Below are 17,186 nucleotides of genomic sequence, written 5' to 3'. Positions count from 1 at the left end.
TGTACAGATGTAGGGGGCATACAGACAGACAACCCAAAACATAATGCCTGCGGCCATGGCTATTGCCAGCGTGTAGGCATAAAATTGGTCAAATCAATCAATAAATCAACATGTTTTCCATTTTCCGTGGAGGCATACGAAAGAAACTATGTTTTCATAATGAATTCAAGGTAACATGGCATGATTAAATGATAAATTCATTTAGTCTACTTGGTTGCATTCCACTACTGCTAACATTAAAGCAGAAACACACACATATGGTATGCAAGGTCTAAAGGAAGAGACAAAAAAACTACTAACATCAACACGGAGGAAAGAAAAACTAAAACCTCACAGAAAGAATAAGACCTTGTTTCAAGTTGCCTGGTGAGACTTCATGAGGCCAAGTTAATACTTTACTGACTGACAAAATCAAAGTGTCAAATATTAATATATGCATGCAAACAGCTATGTCTAGCTGTCCTTTAAGACATAAAGGCAACTTGGAACGAGCCTCGACAATCACCACAGACGCAAGAAGCCATCAGTGTCCAGCCAATCAGGGTAGACTAACCGTGGGAGGTGTGGCAGCCAAACTTTCCATCTCTTCATGTGTGACCCAAACGTTTCCTGTGGTCTGATCATATGACACCCCCAATCACAAGTGAGAGAAGTGCGTAAAGAGGGAAGAGTTATGAAAGACAGAAAGACAACAGGGTGGAGAGAAAAGTTTGTTCAATTACTGTTATCACTGTTAGCCAAGAATTCAAACTAGTTTGACCCCATTATTAGTAAATGTTAAGTATATAAGCAGTTAAAGTTTAATGTAATAAAGTAGCATGCTCAATCAGAGGATAGGGATGTGTAGACAGATAGCTAACAGGCATCAGCAGGAGTTTAGGCAAAGCGTCTCAATGTTATTAGTATTAAGGTGACAAAAGAGTGTGTGTGTGTCGTGTCTGGTACACATTGACAACAGACCAAAGATAGACTCAAGTACCGTTCTTGAGGTTGGTGGGGCAGAGGGGCTGGTGAGAGACATGATTTCCTGGATTGCCAGCCGAAGCTTCAGACGATGTAACGGGTTACTGATGCCAATCTCCCTTTGGATCTCTGTGTCAGATAGCGCTGACATAATGGCTCCGCTCTTCACATTGGCACGGCATGCAGCCACATACCAGGCTGGCATGCCCACCCACAACTGGCCAGAAAGGAGCAAATGAGAAATCTTATCAGTTACAGTGGAAATAGACAAGATTTTTACTTCAACTTATCATTGTGAAGTAAATGTTGATTGCATAATGTAATGGATACATAGAATAATGACACCAAACCTAGACTATTAATGTATGTTAGAGAACCCACATCGCTGCCTCATTAGTTTCACTGTCTATTGCATTACAGGTTTGTTTGCTCCATCCTGATAGTAACTGACTTTGTCTCACTTAAGTGACATCATCAGAGCCGCCATGTCAACGAGCCAGCAACCTAAGGTTTAGTTTCAGTGTTGTTTGTTGTGGTTCTAGTGTTTCCCATAAGATTTTTTTCCAGCCAGGGAGCTAATGTGCAGTTTCATTTGGCGCTGCTGGAAGATATTCAGCACGTTTGTTGACACGAGAAGTGTTTTAGACACATATTTGTACACAGCTGTTGATGTCAAATTACATTTAATAAAATACTTCACATACACCATATGCTGTATGAATCTGGAATTGGAAACAAAAATTTAACATATTTTTAAAAAGGTACAGAACACCTCTTAATATACACAAGAAAGTGTATACAACAGTATTGTACTTTGATAAGAGTAGCCCAAAAATACTCCGTTTCAGACCAAACATCAACCTTCATGGTTGAAAAAAGAAGCCAACACAAAGTACTAAAAACTGTAGTTCTTTGAAGGGCCGCACAGGCCGACTGCAGAGGCCAGTCAATCCCAAAGACCCCCATGTTAAAATGGTCAACTTCATAGCAGAAGTAAACATGTTCACAGTCTGGTGCAAAAACAGTTTTAGTCTCTATGACTAATTTTCCCGATCATGACAACTGTACAGGGGGTGACTTTTTATATAATTCATCTGTTTACATTTTATTAAGGCTTAAAGTTACGCATGATTAAGGGTGGGCCACTCTGAGTAATAGGCTGATAGTGTCCTTGGCTTCTCAGTCAGACTCTCCCCTCACTCCTCCACAGTACCAGCCTATCACCCAAATGTGTTCACTCCCGACGTGGGAAAAAAAAAAAAAAAAAAAAATTAAAAATTTAATAAAATGGTGACAGCCGAAATGCCAAACTCAAGGCTTCAGAACTGAGTCCACAAGCAAATGAGTGACATCACTGTAGCTAGGTCTATTATTTTTATTAGCCGCGGATGCACGGCCTGAGAGCTAGGCAGTTTACCGGTGGATTTATGGAGTTAAGGATAAAGTTGCTGAAGGGTAAAACAACAAACGACAGACCTTTTTTTGGCTCGTTGCAGCCTCTGCGTAAGTTTTCAGTGCAGTGTGTGAACGGCGAGCGAGGAAAGACAGGCAGTGTGTCTGCACTGAGGACAGGTAGGTGAGCTTGACATCGGGTTAGTAGTAAACCAATAGTGTAACAGTGAATGTTCAGCATGAGCTACAGTTTGTTCAAAAAGCCAGACTAATGAAACTATTTTGGCAGATCATAGAGAAATTGTATCGTGTGATTTCTGTCATCTGATTGGCTCTTTTGATCGGTCTTCAAACTATTTAAAACAAATATCAGCCATTAATGATTGGGGGCATATCGATCAGGGCAACTCATCTTGGAAAGAATGTTTTTCCTCATCTGTTTTTGCCATTCACCTAGCCCACCTTTGTTTATTGCAATGTGTGAATGCTTGAGGCGAGTGTTTTGATATATACAACTGAAACCCAGATATTAGAGTGATTATTTGCTAGGCTCTGAGGATAGTGCAAGGTGATCCTGTTTTCTTTAACATTCTTTCCGCTTTAACCTGGATAACTGCTGATAGACATGATACTGGTTTAAAGGGTTTTCAGAACAACTGTGTCTGTCTTGTACCTCCAGCCAAACCACAACAGTTGGTCCATCCCACTGGGCGAATGGCAGGCCCTGCCTGCGAGCCTCCTCCAGTAATTCATGCCTGAAACATAAACAATACATTAAGGCCAATATGCAAAGAGTTCACTTGTCCAAAATCCCCCAAAGATACATACATAGCCACGTACCCAAGTCCACAGAGTCCATCATAACTCCCAATATGCAGTTAACACAATTCACCTTCGGAACACATATGCACACAAACCCAGACAACAACTGACATGCATACTCAAAACAGAGAGCAGGAGTTTGAGAGAAAACAAAGAAGTTGAAACCCAGGAAGACTCAAACAGAGACATACTCATCTGGAAGAACTTCAACAGAATTTAAAAGTATTAACAAAACACTGTTTGTCACAAGAGTTTTCTCCCAGAACCAGTGCTTCGAAAGTCCACTTAGAAAATGAGTTTAGTATGGATGCATTCCTCTACAACTGTAGGGGACATAACATGCATAAAGGGGAATATTTAGGGCAGGAAAACTTTTGCAATGACGTTCTAAATTCTGTACATCCATTTCATGCACATTCTCAGTTTGTAATGCCATTTAGCAGAGAATCCCTAGATGGTTTTTGGGGCTGTTAGAAAGCAGCTTCTGATTCAGGTTTGCTGAAAGTTCTCTCAATTCACAGGCTTGGCAACAACCGATGCTATTAAATGAGGTAAGCAGCTTGACCACTAGATGGGGCTGTGTGCCACGTATCCCTGAAAAAAAGCCCATCCTCTGTTTGGCAGATCTGCTATTATAACAAGATTAACTGATGTGTTCAAAAGCATGTTCTTCACTAAAAACTTAGCTGAGAATATTCACTGCACCACAGTGACTGTGCTGAATTGAATCATATGATTTTTATAACTCATGAACAAATGAAAATCTTCTGTTATCTTTCCTGAAGTTGTAGTGCATAACTTCATGCTCCAATAGGAAAACTGCGAGAGGAAAATGTGTCACTCACTAAAAATCAGCACACACACATTCCTGTTAGTTAAGCTCCTCTGTGGAAAGCAGGGCAAAGAGCAGTAAGGAAAAGCCATCAGACATTTGGAGGGACAGTTGTTTGGGGTCCTCAGAGTTATTGGTGAGGTCAACGTGAAGCCAAGTGTGGAAAGAAGATAAGGCAAAGCAAAAGCAACATGAACCGACTTACCCTGTCTTTGGACTACACATGGAATGAGAAGGGGATGATAAAAAAAAGAAGAGGGAGGTTGACAAAAAAATAAAAGAGAAAGAATGAACTGATTTAAGAGCTACACGGAAGCAAAACATTTATGGTGTTTGCAATATATCTGCACAAAACTTAAAATAAAGGGAGAAAACGTAAAATAGTTGTGGGAGGTAACTAATGGAAATGACTGGGTGTGGAATGGAAGGCAGATGAGCTGATAAGAGTGAGCGTGAGCCAGGTGGCAGTGAGTAAGCATGTGAGCCAGACCTGGACTGCAGCAGGAGCACCAAGCCCACAATAACACTCCTGGACTTTATCAACACTGTACACAAGTATAAACCTCCTATATAGTAGAGTGGTATACCGTCATCTTTAGCCTTATTTTTCCTCAGTCTATATAAACTGTGGAGAGGATGGGGGTTGGGGGGAGCTGTTAGGAAGACACTCACTTCTTCTGTAGCTTCCTGTTCTTCTCTGCAGGGCCACCCAGGGTGCCCATTCCTAAGCCATCCTTAGGAGAGCTCTCTGCCTCGGGAGTGCCAGCTAGGAACATAAAGACACACCTAGTTCAGAGATCAGGGCCAGGAACACAGCAATACTGGTAGAGTGGAACTGTTCACTGTTACATACAGGCTTCCTACAGCTTAAGCCAAGTTAGATTTAAGACTTTTAAAGACTTTTTAATGCCACTCGAACAAATTTTCAGAACAATTTTACAATAACCAAAATCGAGGGGAAAAATGAACTAAACTGATATCAATTGTTTAAAGTTAGGAACAATTCTGCTCAAATGTTTATTGTATCATAAAACATGACTGTCTTTGTCTCGTGGCAGAAACAAGGATAGAACAGAACTAGGATTTACCTGCCAATAGTTAGGCAAGTTTTCTTACTGATTTTGTGTTTCTTAGTCTGCATGTGGGATTCCACTGCTTTGATTCCCATCCTGTCGGGTTTGAAAGACTTTTTGCATAAAATACATGAGCACTGTATATATCTTCTTGTACTGAGGTCAGCCATGTCACAAAATCTTGGTTAAATAGCCAGTTTTCATTGAATCTGCAGTTTCCAGTGTCGTCCAGGGAGCAGTGACAGCTAGCTTGCAGACAGTGGATCCTCTGCACTACACATTCTAGCTGGAAACAAAATATGAGTGTTTGTTTCACTATCAAGATCTGCTTGACGTTACTGCAAGAGGCTTTCAGCAAATTATACAAAAAAAAAAGAAAAAGATATCAATTATTTTGAGATTTTACAATCTCTAGGGCTGCAGCTATTGATTACTTTAATAATCAATTACTCTTGTGATTAATCCATCAATTAATGGAATAATCAGATGAGAAATACTTTTTCTTTATGAAAGGGCAATAGTAAATAAAAAATAAAGATTAAAAAGTAAATAAATAAGTTAATGAAAAAAGAGAAAATGAGACAGATCTGTTAAATTAACAACTGACCAGTTTCATTTGTAGAAAAAGTAACATTTTATTGCCTGTCTCATCTCTTCACCCCTTGCTGTTTTCTCTATTGTCCATCATTGTGCATTTTCTGTGTCGCATCTCGTCTTCTGTTTTGATCAGAGATGTATGATTTAGAGGTGTCTTCGTCACATCACATGCTAACAGGGTAAGCACAGTGTGCCACAGTAATAATCATCCTTAAAAAAATACTGTGCGCTGTATATAGTGATATGGATTAAACAAAGCTTCGATGCAAACAATCTGCACGGATGATTTTTAGTTTCAGCCCTAAATGCAAAGTAAAACCAAAAACAAAACGACCCACAGAATCCTCCCTCTCATGTCTTGGCATTTTAAGACTTTAAAAACAAATGATTTAAGACATTTCAATACCAATTACTGTACTTAAACGTGCTGTAGTGGAACAAAAAACTCTGTGCCTAGTGCCTGACCTTGGCTGGGGGAGTCTTTGCCAGGAATGCTGGGTCGGCCCTTCTCCTTCTTCCCAAACAGGCGACCAATGGAAGACTTGATACTCTTCTTCTTGGCTGCTTTGTTGAGGGAGTCCTGGCTGCTGTTACTACTGCTGGGGTTACTACCCTGGCCGTCCTGCAGGCCAGCCAGACTATGGGACCAAAGGGTAAGTGATTTTAAGGCGAGAGCATACAGCAACAAATGGTGGACAGGGAGACAGACAAAGAGGTAAGGAACAATTTCACAGTTTCTTCAAGCGACAAACGCAGCTCTTACCCTCGAATGTCTCTGATGTCCTCATGGCTGGCAGCATGCCCTGCCTCCCTGTTTAGGCGCATGGAGCGAGGAGTAGTGGGGGGTGACGTCTCACATCGGATAGTGGCCTTGTCATCCTGAGCAGACTGCATAACAGCGGGAGGGACATGTTAATGTGGGAGACCTTTCTGATTTGACTCCCCACATATATGAGGCAAAGAAATAACATCTTTCACGCAATACACACAAGTGTAAATCTCCTTTGTTAAAGTTACACAACACATTTTTTTATGCACCAAGCTGCTACACTCCCAGTGGTCTGTGACTAGTCCATACATAGTGTATATCAATATGAGATAGTTCACTGTAAATATTACACTACAGCAGGAATATAAAGATCACCTTTACTGTTGCTTTTACAATGGCAATAAGATACTCCCAAAACTAAAAGAATTACATGATTGACAACTTCATTGTGAAGGCAAAGACAAAGAAGCAATGAATCAGGATGACCAGGAAAAAAAACAACTCAACACAACAGGTAACATGAAAGCTTAATAAACAATCAAAACACCAAACTGGTGCCAAAGCACCACTGCATACTGGTAATATTACTTCAGCAACCCACTAGGGTGAAACAACCTATCTCAACCATGACCTCCCATCAGTTTATCTCCATTTTTTACTGTCACATTATATTTGTAAAAATGTAGAGTTGGATAACTGTCAAGATGACTTATCCCAAGTTCAACAGATTAATCTACCAATTATTTTCTCGCTTAATCGGTAAATTGTTTAACTGGTTTAGTTTGCAGTGCAATGTTTCCCACAGAATTACAATCTTTGTGTGGCGGAAGCTGATGACGACGGGCCAGGAGGGGCAGGGGTGGGTTGTCAGCAGGCTTCTTGTTTTTCTTTTTTCTAAACTTTCTCTGTTTTATCAGTCTGTGTCCCCTCTCTACATTTGTTTTTTGTGGATCAGTGAACGAAGCACAGATGAACTCTTCATAAGTCCTCCGCAACAGTTTGTGGAGTCTGACTTACAGGGAGGACAAACCATCAATCAAACTAAACAGATCTGATCAATATACGAGAGGAGCAGCTGCTGCAGAAGTGAGTGAAAGCAAACTTTTACACCCAGCACAATTAATTTTTAAGTTTCACTTTCACTGCATGTGGCGTACTGCAGCATCGTCTAAGCCCAGACTACACTCTGCACTGTGAGAGTGCTGTGCAACAAATAACCAAACGGTACATGTACTCCAATAGCGCTCCTAATGAACCGACCAGCTACAAAAACATATAATCAGTACGTGGTGGCAGATATAACCGTGGTGGGTCGGCACAAATAAATGAATGTGGGAAACCCTGCAGTGGATGGTACATTGTGAGATGGGATGAAAACACTAAATGTAGATGCTGTGGATGACGCTTTAGTTGGGAGATGTGGGGTGTGAAGGTAAGACAGGTAGCTGACAGAGCCCAGTAAAGCAGGTCTCTAGTTTACCTTCCTGCGGTGCTTGCGCAAGTCACTAGGCTGAAGCATGGCAAAAAAGGAGAGAGGAGAAAAGCAGTTAGTGAGATGCACAACAGACCAGCGGTGGAACCAAGCCGTGCACAAACACACAAGAGCAGGAAATCAGAACAAGATATAAAGTTACCTATGTATACTCAGATACACACACACACACACACACACACACACACATTCAACAGTGGAGACCCAGAGAAACTGTCAGTTAAATTGTGCAGCGAGATAGGTAGTTCTTGGGAAAATAAAGTTTGCAGGAGCACCACTGCACCCGAGCAGGAGATACTGCAAAACAACCATGCTTAAGGTTCGGGTCAGGATGGGTGCAGCCTAACTCAAGGAAATCAGCGGGACAAGAGGTATCAAAGCCTTCATGAAATATATTTTAAAATTGACCAAGTGGGTATCCAAGCAGCTGTTACTGTTGAAATCACAGGGGTGGGCTGTGTGACACCTGAATTTATGAACCAGAGATGTTCTCGTCATATTTTCCACTGTGCACCTAAAAGGGGGAGGGTTTCTTTCCCCGCTGCATTCCTCACAAGCCTGGCATTAGCAGAACAAATAAACCATCAGTGTGCCACATTTCTCTTGCCCCCTCGAGGAAAATACCTAATCACTCATTTCCTTTCCTCAACTGACACACTGAGGCCAGGGCAAGGAAGAGATTGTGAGCTATAAAAGGGAAACAGGAAGAGGAAATTTATTTAATCACCCAAAATGTTCTTTTCCTTTCCTGGTGTCTTCATATTTAGGGATAAGGACATTTTGACTAGTTTCACTGATGCTTTAAAGACAGATGTGAGACTTTACCATGGCAAGATTAAATACAGGATTATGTTGAGGCTGACATTTTTTTATCAGGCGTTATTTGCCAATCTAAAAGCAGCACTCCTTTTATGTCTGTAATGTTTTACGCCCTTGTTTGATAAACTTCATTAACTGTTTTAATTCCTCACTTTCAGCAGAGCAGTGTGCCAGTTTTTCACTGCAACAGCTTTACAACAGTTGAATTAGACAATAACTGCTCTGTGGTCAAGCAAATACTTGATTTCATTTTTTTTATCCATAAGGCCAAGTGTACACCAAAGTGTTTTTTTTTCCCCAGCTGAGAACACCAGGGGTCTCATGTACAAAGACGTGCGTGGATTTCCTACTGAAACATGGCGTACGCTTAAATCCAGAAAACGTCGTACGCATAAAAATATCCAGATGTATGAATCTGTGCGTACACATGAATCCAAGCACATTTCCTTTGTACATCCCAATCAACGCGGAATTGAGCGCACATGTTGGAGTACCGGGCCCCTCCCTGTCCACACCCCTATTTAAATATGCAAATCATATTTAAATGAACCCTGCACCTAAGATTCCCCTCTCTGCACGATCAGAAAACTAAAACAAAAGAATGAGTGAGGCGGGAAAAAAGAAAAACTTCACAGAATGCGAACTGGAGACGCTCACTGAAGTGGAGGCGCACAAAAATGTACTTTGTGGCACGCTGTCCTCCGGCATCAATACAAAACGCAAGGTGAGTGAGTGGGAGAGTGTGTGTGAGCCTGTCAATGCTGTGGGGACAGAAAAGCGTACCCACGCAGAATTAAAAAAGAAGTGGTCCAACATTAAGGTGGACGTGAAGCGGAGGAGGGCTGCCCACCGCCAAAGTGTGGCTAAAACAGGCGGGGGGACAGGAGAGGAGGAGCTCACCCTGTTTGAACAGAGAGTCGCCTGGGGTCAGCTGAAAGCAGACAAATAATTATGTGAACTGGATTTACAGTTTCCATTTGTTAATTTTATACACCACTTACACGGATCACACACTATTGTTGTAAATTAATGCAGAAGTGCACCGGGGAAAAGGTGTGGCTGATTAAGAAATGTCACACTTTACGCACGGGTTTATTGACATGAGTACTTTACACACCAAGACAATCAGGGGCTTGTTAGAAAGCTCTGAAGCTGTAGTTTAACCAGCAAAAAACAGCAAGTCACTAACTTTAACCACTGACTAGTACTGATGCTGTGAATACAGGATAATATTTGGGGGCGCACATGCTCAGTGCGCATCAGGGGGATTAATATTAGGACAATTAAACAAATAAATTACTCACCAAGAAGGCACCCATCGCGCACAGTGCCAGCTTGTAGTCTGTTCCCAGCCATGCTGTTACTCAGAATGTATGAATTGTGCGTTAAACCAGGCCACCTCGCCACAATGTTGATTAATTGCATTTGCGCATCACATATGATCTGTACATTGATCGAATGAAAATGCTTCCTGTTGACATAAACAAATTCATCCTGTGATTGTGCTTTTATGCTGTAGTCGTGTGTGCAGTCGATAGCTCCGATAACGTTAGGAAAACCGGCTGTCGTTGCAAATTGCGCTTTAATGTTGGCCTGTTCAGCTATGGGCATTTGATATACCTGGCTGACATGCGGATAATTCTGTCCCACACAGCTGGCATGGCTCGGCTCAGGGTCGACTGGCACAGTCCCGATCGGTCGGCCAGCTCCCTCTGGAATGACCCTGGAGCTAAGGAACCCCAGTGTGGTCAGAACCTGTATGGATACAGGCAGCGCATGGCTCCTCGCCGTATCGCGCTGCCAGCTGCAGCTCTGCGCACAGTTCCAGGAGAATAGGCCTCAGGAACCTAAAGCAGCTGATGAACCAGTGCCATCTGTCTCTGAACACACGCTCTCTTCGTATTGCGCCATTTACAAATCTTCTACTACTGCTAAAGCAGCCGTTGTTGTTAACGGTATTTTCGGCACCACTTTGCGCATGCTTTTATATCCACTCATCTAATTGCAGACACGCGGCTGTGTTAATTGTTCATCAGTGTTAATTGTTGATGTTTCTCTGATGTGCACATCACTCTGAGGACTAATTGTTTTCACATTTATTTATTCTAACAGCTTCTCAGCATCACCTCTGTGTCGCCCAAGGATCAACAGCTGTAGAAACGTGCGTACGCCAGCCATGAAGTTGGCGTGAGGCACCGCACATTTCCACAGCCATTTCACTCTTGATACATCTGGACTTTGCCGTGGAAAAGGACGTACGCCACGTTTTTGTGCGTACGCACCCTTTGTACATGAGGCCCCAGGTGCTTCTCAGGAAATGGCCATATAGGTGCGCTTCAGAGGCACAGCGTTTTTTTCAGCTGAGACACTTTGGTTGCGTCCAGTTGCTGCGATACAGAATATCCGCAAACGTAAACATGTCAGCACAAGGTAGAGCACTTGCTCTGAATAAAGATAAGACGAAAGCATGTAGGGAGAGTGGATGGACCCATCAGTCTGTGTGGGTTATAAGAAGAAACGTATATTACCGTACGCACAGTACATGAACATGTTTCTGCTCCATTGTTACTGTTGTTCAGCACTTGTACATTTAACAAGGGTTGGACTTCATGATATTTGTCCCTCCCCCACTGTGATTGAGCAGCATAAGTGACAGTGACGAGCGCAGTGTTTTACCAGAAGTTGATCATTTTTCAAATCCCGGGGCTCAGAAAAAATAAATAAATAAAAAAATAAAAAATAAACCAACAACGTGCAGCGCTCAGCACAGAATTCATGCCCAGCTTGTCATCATGCTGCTGTAAGGTAGTGTAAATACGTAACACTCCCATTGCAAAGAATTAACAAAAAAAAAAAAAAAAAACACACTGGCCTCAGGAAGAACATGTTGGTGGACACGGCCCTTAACATCAACAAATATGACAAATTAATAGAAAAGGGTACTGAGTGGTGACTTTTTTTCTTCCAGAAATCTTGCACTGAACGAATGTGGAACTGCTTGGACATGAGTTGATACTTGTAATAGCAAGATAGCAAATTCTTGAAAGGACTGACTGATGAGTAACACAGTTCCAGTAATAACAGCAAACTAACTGCATCATACTTAGTGCAATAGAGAACCTAAGCTCACTATTATGTTTTGAAACACAACCGGGTTTATAAAGTCTGGATGTAGGGCAGGGGCTGAATGCAAGACTAGGAGCTGGACCAAAGAGAACTTTTTCAAAGAGCAGAAGTTATCAGTTATCTCTGTTCCTAATGTAACAAGACTCTAAAAGTTGGGGTTAATTGTTGACAATTTGTTCCTCTTATTTGTTCATGCTGTGAAGTGTATGGCTTATCTAGGTGACTGCAGCAGGCCCCAGGAGACAACATTACCAAACATAGAATAACAGATGAGTGGCGGGCGGACACAACAAATCAAACCAAAGTAATGCACAAAGGAAGGCAGCCCCGTGTGCAGACAAGAGCAGTAGAGGTAAAACTAAACCAAAACAATGTTTCTATCATGCTGGTATTTGCCATAAAAGGAAATTCTGGTCCCCAGTTGAGAGGTGTGTCTCTTTAAAACACATTGTCCAGATATTCACATTTATCTAGAGTATTGATACAAATGACTGTGCAGGACAATCACCTGAGGTTTTGTTCACTGGGTATAAGCTTGTACACATAGCCCAAATGAATCAGATAATGCACTTTTGATCAACATCCTGCAAAATCACAAAAGCCCTCATCTGTCAGTATAACATACAAACCAGTGCAGATATGAATGCAGAAGTCATTTAACGATAAGGTTCGCCTATGATTCATGAAAGGTATGTATTAGTATAGAAGCCTTGGCCCAAGAGTTTAAGACATGGAGAGAAGAAATACGGCCAAGAAAAAATACTTTTCTCAGCTGGAAATGGAAATGCTGACACCCCCAGTCCAATTTAAGCAGTTGGTTCTATTTAGCAGCATAAAATTTGGCATCAAAGGAAGTCAGACAATGTGGTATGGGGGGCGGGGGTTGGTACATACATCCATGATATGTACCAACCTATAGCATACATGTACTAATAATATTAGCCTACAAATTATGTAATATTGATATTGTTAGAATATTCGTATAAAAGCTTATCTCTGACCCAGACTGAGGAGGGTGTGGCCGCGTGTATCGGGTCTGCTTCCTTTTCGGGTACAACAGGTGGCAAAGGAGACACAGACGTACCACCTGTGTCTGAGCTGGACAACGATAAAAATTTAATCACATAGGTGTAAACAGTGTAAAATATTTAAAATTACACTGCTGCAGGGTTAATTTCTTCATTTTTAATAATGTTTTAAGATAAATTAACTAAATATGCTTTGGTTTGCTAGCGTGAAAAAAGTACAGTTTTTGATTCATTAGAGCCGGGCACCAATGATGTTCAGCCTCCTGTCAGTCCCACAGAGCCAGGCAATTGCCAGCTGTGAAAGAGAGTGTATGTCCATGTGGCGACTACGCATTTTAAGTAATTTTTATGTGGCTACAAATACTTTGATGCCTGTCAGAATATGGTCTAATATCAATTCTCCAACTCTGCGAGGTTTGCTATGCTGCACCAAAAGTCTTTGCTGCCTTAAACCTGTGTACATGAGTTGGGGCGTCGGTGGCTTAGTGGTAGAGCAGGCACCCCATGTACAAGGCTGTTGCCGCAGCAGCTCGGGTTTGACTCCAGCCTGTGGCCCTTTGCTGCATGTCACTCCCTCTCTCTCCCCCCTTTCACACTTGTCTGTCCTGTCAATTAAAGGCCAAAATGCCCCAAAAAATATCTTTAAAAAAAAAACCAAACTTGTGTACACGAGTTGAGACCTGCTGTGAGATTTGATCGTAGCCTCAGTCTACGTCCACACTGATAAATGCAGAGCTTCGTGTGGAAAGGACCAACTTTTCTGTTCTTTGTTTGTTTCGTAAATGAGGGCCAGAGTGTCCTGTCAAGTACTAGACTATTTTCATTACATGGTCTATTCCAGATGGACCTGCAGCTCTTTAGACACCCACTAGTCCAGGGTATATGCAGGAATCCTGAGGTTAATTTCAATACCTTTTTAAGACTTTTTTAAGACCTTCCAAAAAAAAACCTGAAGACCTCATTGCCACTTCAAGCTGTCGTTAGCAGCAACACATCTTTAACTTACCAAACAGTTGTAGTTTGCAATTAAATCTATGGCGCACAAACATACAACAGAACTCAGATAAGATGAAAAGGAATAAAGCTTGAAAGAATAAATTAAACCAAAGGCAGGTCCATTAAAAAACACCTTAGGTCATAACAAGTAACACAGTTCTACAGCTCAACAGCTCAGCTATTCAAGGCCAACATGCTGAAAACAACAACCTTATGGCTAGCCCCTTGCATGTGGGATTTAGGGCTGACCCAAAAAATTCGAAGCTTCGAAGCTTTGTTCAATGGCACGGGATTCGATAGTGAAAATTTTTTTTTTTTGAATATTTGGCCTTTTTTTCCTCCCATTTTTTTGGGGGGACCTTGAACACAACACTATTCATGCCATCCGTTTACGGTTGTTTTTTTCCCCTTTAGCCATATGTAAACTCAAAGAACGAGAAGCAATGTCTGTTAGGCATATAAGATTTCATGTTCCAGTTCCAGTTTGTGTTTTTAATTGATTGATTGTTTTTGGTTGGTTGACAAATAAAGGCCAGCCCCATTAGGCCGAGTAAAGAAGTCATGTGGTCTGATTGTTGCATGAATTGACTAAAAAAGTTTCACAGTAAATCAGAAAACAGGGATATTATTATTGCTATGGGTTATTTGAAATGGACAAAGGTATTCTTGACTGGTGAGTTAAGGGAGAATAGCTATCATGTAATTACAAAAGAAAACATCTCTGACAAGGAAATAGAAAGCCTGATGTGCAATGAATGGAGACCTATTATCCTGCTTGAACACAGACAACTAAATTCTTTCAACAATGTGACTCAAAATAATGATAAAATAGATTTTATTGATGTAAAATAATATGCTGATGGTGACATTTTCCACCGGTCCACTGCGCTCTGAGTCTGGTGTCAGTGACACATGCTGCTCTGAGTCGCACATCTGTCTGCGGTTTTAATTTTTAGTGTTAAATCAAAAGTTAAACACTACTTATCAGCAACCAGAAGTTTTTTTCATTTGTGAATATTTTTATCTTAATTCTAGGGTTGCAAGAAACTACCTTTTCGCCATAAATTGTAGTTATTAACTTTTTTTTTCGCTCAGCACCCCCCCACACACACCCGATGGCAGTCCGAGTGTGCCTACCCACACATCGTTGTTTGTAATAGTCGCGAGGAGGAAAATAAATTATACATTCATGGATACTTTTTGTCAAAGCTTGAATGCCAAGAAAATTTAATACTTCATAAAATCGCAATTAAGACTTTTTAGTACTTTTTAATGGCCTTAATTTTCCGACATTTGATTTACCAACTTTTAATACTTTTTAAGACCCCGTAGACACCCTGTAGTCAGGTGTATGTGTGACTGAGTGGAGAATTGATCTCTGCTTTCTCATCACAGAAAAGGAAAGCTAGCAAAGCTACCTTTTTCATGATCAGTCTTAAAGGCAAAGAGTGAAATTGGTCTTATTCATAGCATAATACAACCTCATTCAGTTACATTTTGGTTACTAGCGCCATGATAAAAGTGTTTTCTTTATGACAAATGTGTAATCACAGTTATCCTTGGTGCAAAGTGATGCGTTAAGTACACACTGGGGGGAAACGTGCCGTGTGTGTTTGGAGATGCCAAAAGGAACAGAGCGGACAGGAAGAGGCAGACTGCACCCACCTGAGGAGGGAAGGAAGGGAACTGTAGAAAGATCTGCAGGTACCTGAAAGTATGGTGCATAGCTATAGGCTTGAGGGGGGGGGCTGAAGCCAGTTGCACCATACGGCAGGTAAGTTACTGTCTGCTGGGAGAGGGAGCTCTGCATGATGTAGGGGTCAAAGCAATATTGCTACGAGCAAGGGGCAGTTAAATATACACATGGTTACATACTCTCATACATACACACAAAATATTAGTACACTAACAAAACTAATGAGAGGAGACAGCATAAATACACAAAATCAATATGGAAAAGCAAACAGTGGTAAAGTATATGGGAGAACATATGCTCATAGAACTCAACTACAACCTAAAAACCAACATATAAATAAGTACACAGGACACCATAATTCTGACTTATTAGACTTATGTAGTGAAAGAAACAAACAGTAGTGTCTCCTGAGGCATAACTGAATGACACATCTCAAAAATGGGAGTTAAATAACCTATTCAGTGTTGTTGTATGGTCCTGGTTGGGAAAGATGTGAAAGTAAAGGAAGTTTTACCAGGGTCATGACACCCATGCGGTCCAGTTCTCTGTTGGGGCTGCGGGGAATGCGTCTTGGGGTGGATTGGCCAGAGCCTGGTGGAGATCCACCCAAAGAGGAGCCCGCACAGAGTGATGGGGGGATGGAGCTCATGGAACGGAAACGTCCTCCCAGGCTATCGCCACTGCCGACCCTGCACTCAATCTCCTCTGCCCGGATGGCTGTGCTCTCCTTCTCCTCCTGAATCATTCTGCAATGATAAAAGCAGGAGATGGTAAAGTTAAATCAAGTCACAACAGTCCTTGACATTTTGATGGAAAAGATACACAAAGCAAGGCTTGATGTCCTTGTTCTGGTAGCCATGTGGCTGCTGGTACCTAATTTCATTGTTGATAGCATCCAGCTGCTCCTGCAGCATTAAGGCAAGGGTCTGTGCGTCAGCCTGGCCACCAGGGGACAGCAGGTCCACTGAGCTGAATATTGTCTCCCGATCCTCCTCCAGGTCTGAAGCATCCATGTCACTCTCAAAGGCCTGGGCCACATTTGCCAGCACGTTGGCCTGCTGCATGCGCTCCCACTCCTGCTCATTCAAAGTCTGCACCTGAATTAATTCATACACGTGTAAAACAGGGAATGGAGAGAAAATTGAGGGAGAGATAAAGATACCAAAGTAAATCAGAAAAAGCAGAAAAAGACAGAGCATTGGGGGGGGGGGGGGTATGAGAGAATGGGAGGCAACAGAGTGAAAAGGAGATTAGCTGGATACTCGAGTATTTGTCAACTGTCACTTTTATCTCCACCACACTGACTTACATGTTGCTGATGTCCAAAGTGGAAGCAAACAGAAAGAAATGGAGAAGAAGAAAATCATAAAAAGAACTCAAACATTAGACTGAAACAGGTAGAGGAAGGAAAAAGGTACACAACACAAATACTGCATCAAGAGGGAGACAACACAAAAATAAAACAAAAACAACCTTCAAGTAATTTCAGCTTTTAAAGAGGGAAACATCACAACAAAACCTTGATTGTTTCTAACAGGAATTTTCCAATCTCCTCATGACAAGTTCCAAACCTGGACACAC

General features: G+C 41.7%; 1 protein-coding gene across 9 annotated transcripts in view; it reads right to left on the bottom strand.

Moving 5' to 3' along the window:
* ppfia1 (PTPRF interacting protein alpha 1) overlaps positions 1-17,186 on the bottom strand; it is a 76,555-nt gene that overhangs the window by 11,491 nt on the left and 47,878 nt on the right. For 5 of the 9 annotated variants that reach the window (XM_078162088.1, XM_078162086.1, XM_078162091.1 and 2 more), the window contains exons 15-23: positions 16,479-16,702; positions 16,120-16,351; positions 7,929-7,958; positions 6,443-6,567; positions 6,145-6,317; positions 4,682-4,775; positions 3,029-3,110; positions 980-1,180; positions 554-616 (exon numbers count right to left, since the gene is read on the bottom strand). In XM_078162088.1, coding sequence (XP_078018214.1) covers positions 554-616; positions 980-1,180; positions 3,029-3,110; positions 4,682-4,775; positions 6,145-6,317; positions 6,443-6,567; positions 7,929-7,958; positions 16,120-16,351; positions 16,479-16,702 — 1,224 coding nt within the window. The remainder of the gene's footprint in view (positions 1-553; positions 617-979; positions 1,181-3,028; positions 3,111-4,681; positions 4,776-6,144; positions 6,318-6,442; positions 6,568-7,928; positions 7,959-16,119; positions 16,352-16,478; positions 16,703-17,186) is intronic. The other 4 variants (XM_078162098.1, XM_078162099.1, XM_033619084.2 and 1 more) reach the window with 2 other exon arrangements.

This window comes from Epinephelus lanceolatus, chromosome 2, assembly GCF_041903045.1.
Source record: "Epinephelus lanceolatus isolate andai-2023 chromosome 2, ASM4190304v1, whole genome shotgun sequence".
Classification (NCBI taxonomy): Eukaryota; Metazoa; Chordata; class Actinopteri; order Perciformes; family Serranidae; genus Epinephelus; species Epinephelus lanceolatus.
Note: the sequence above shows the minus strand (reverse complement) of the source record. Positions and strands in the feature narration are given on the sequence as shown.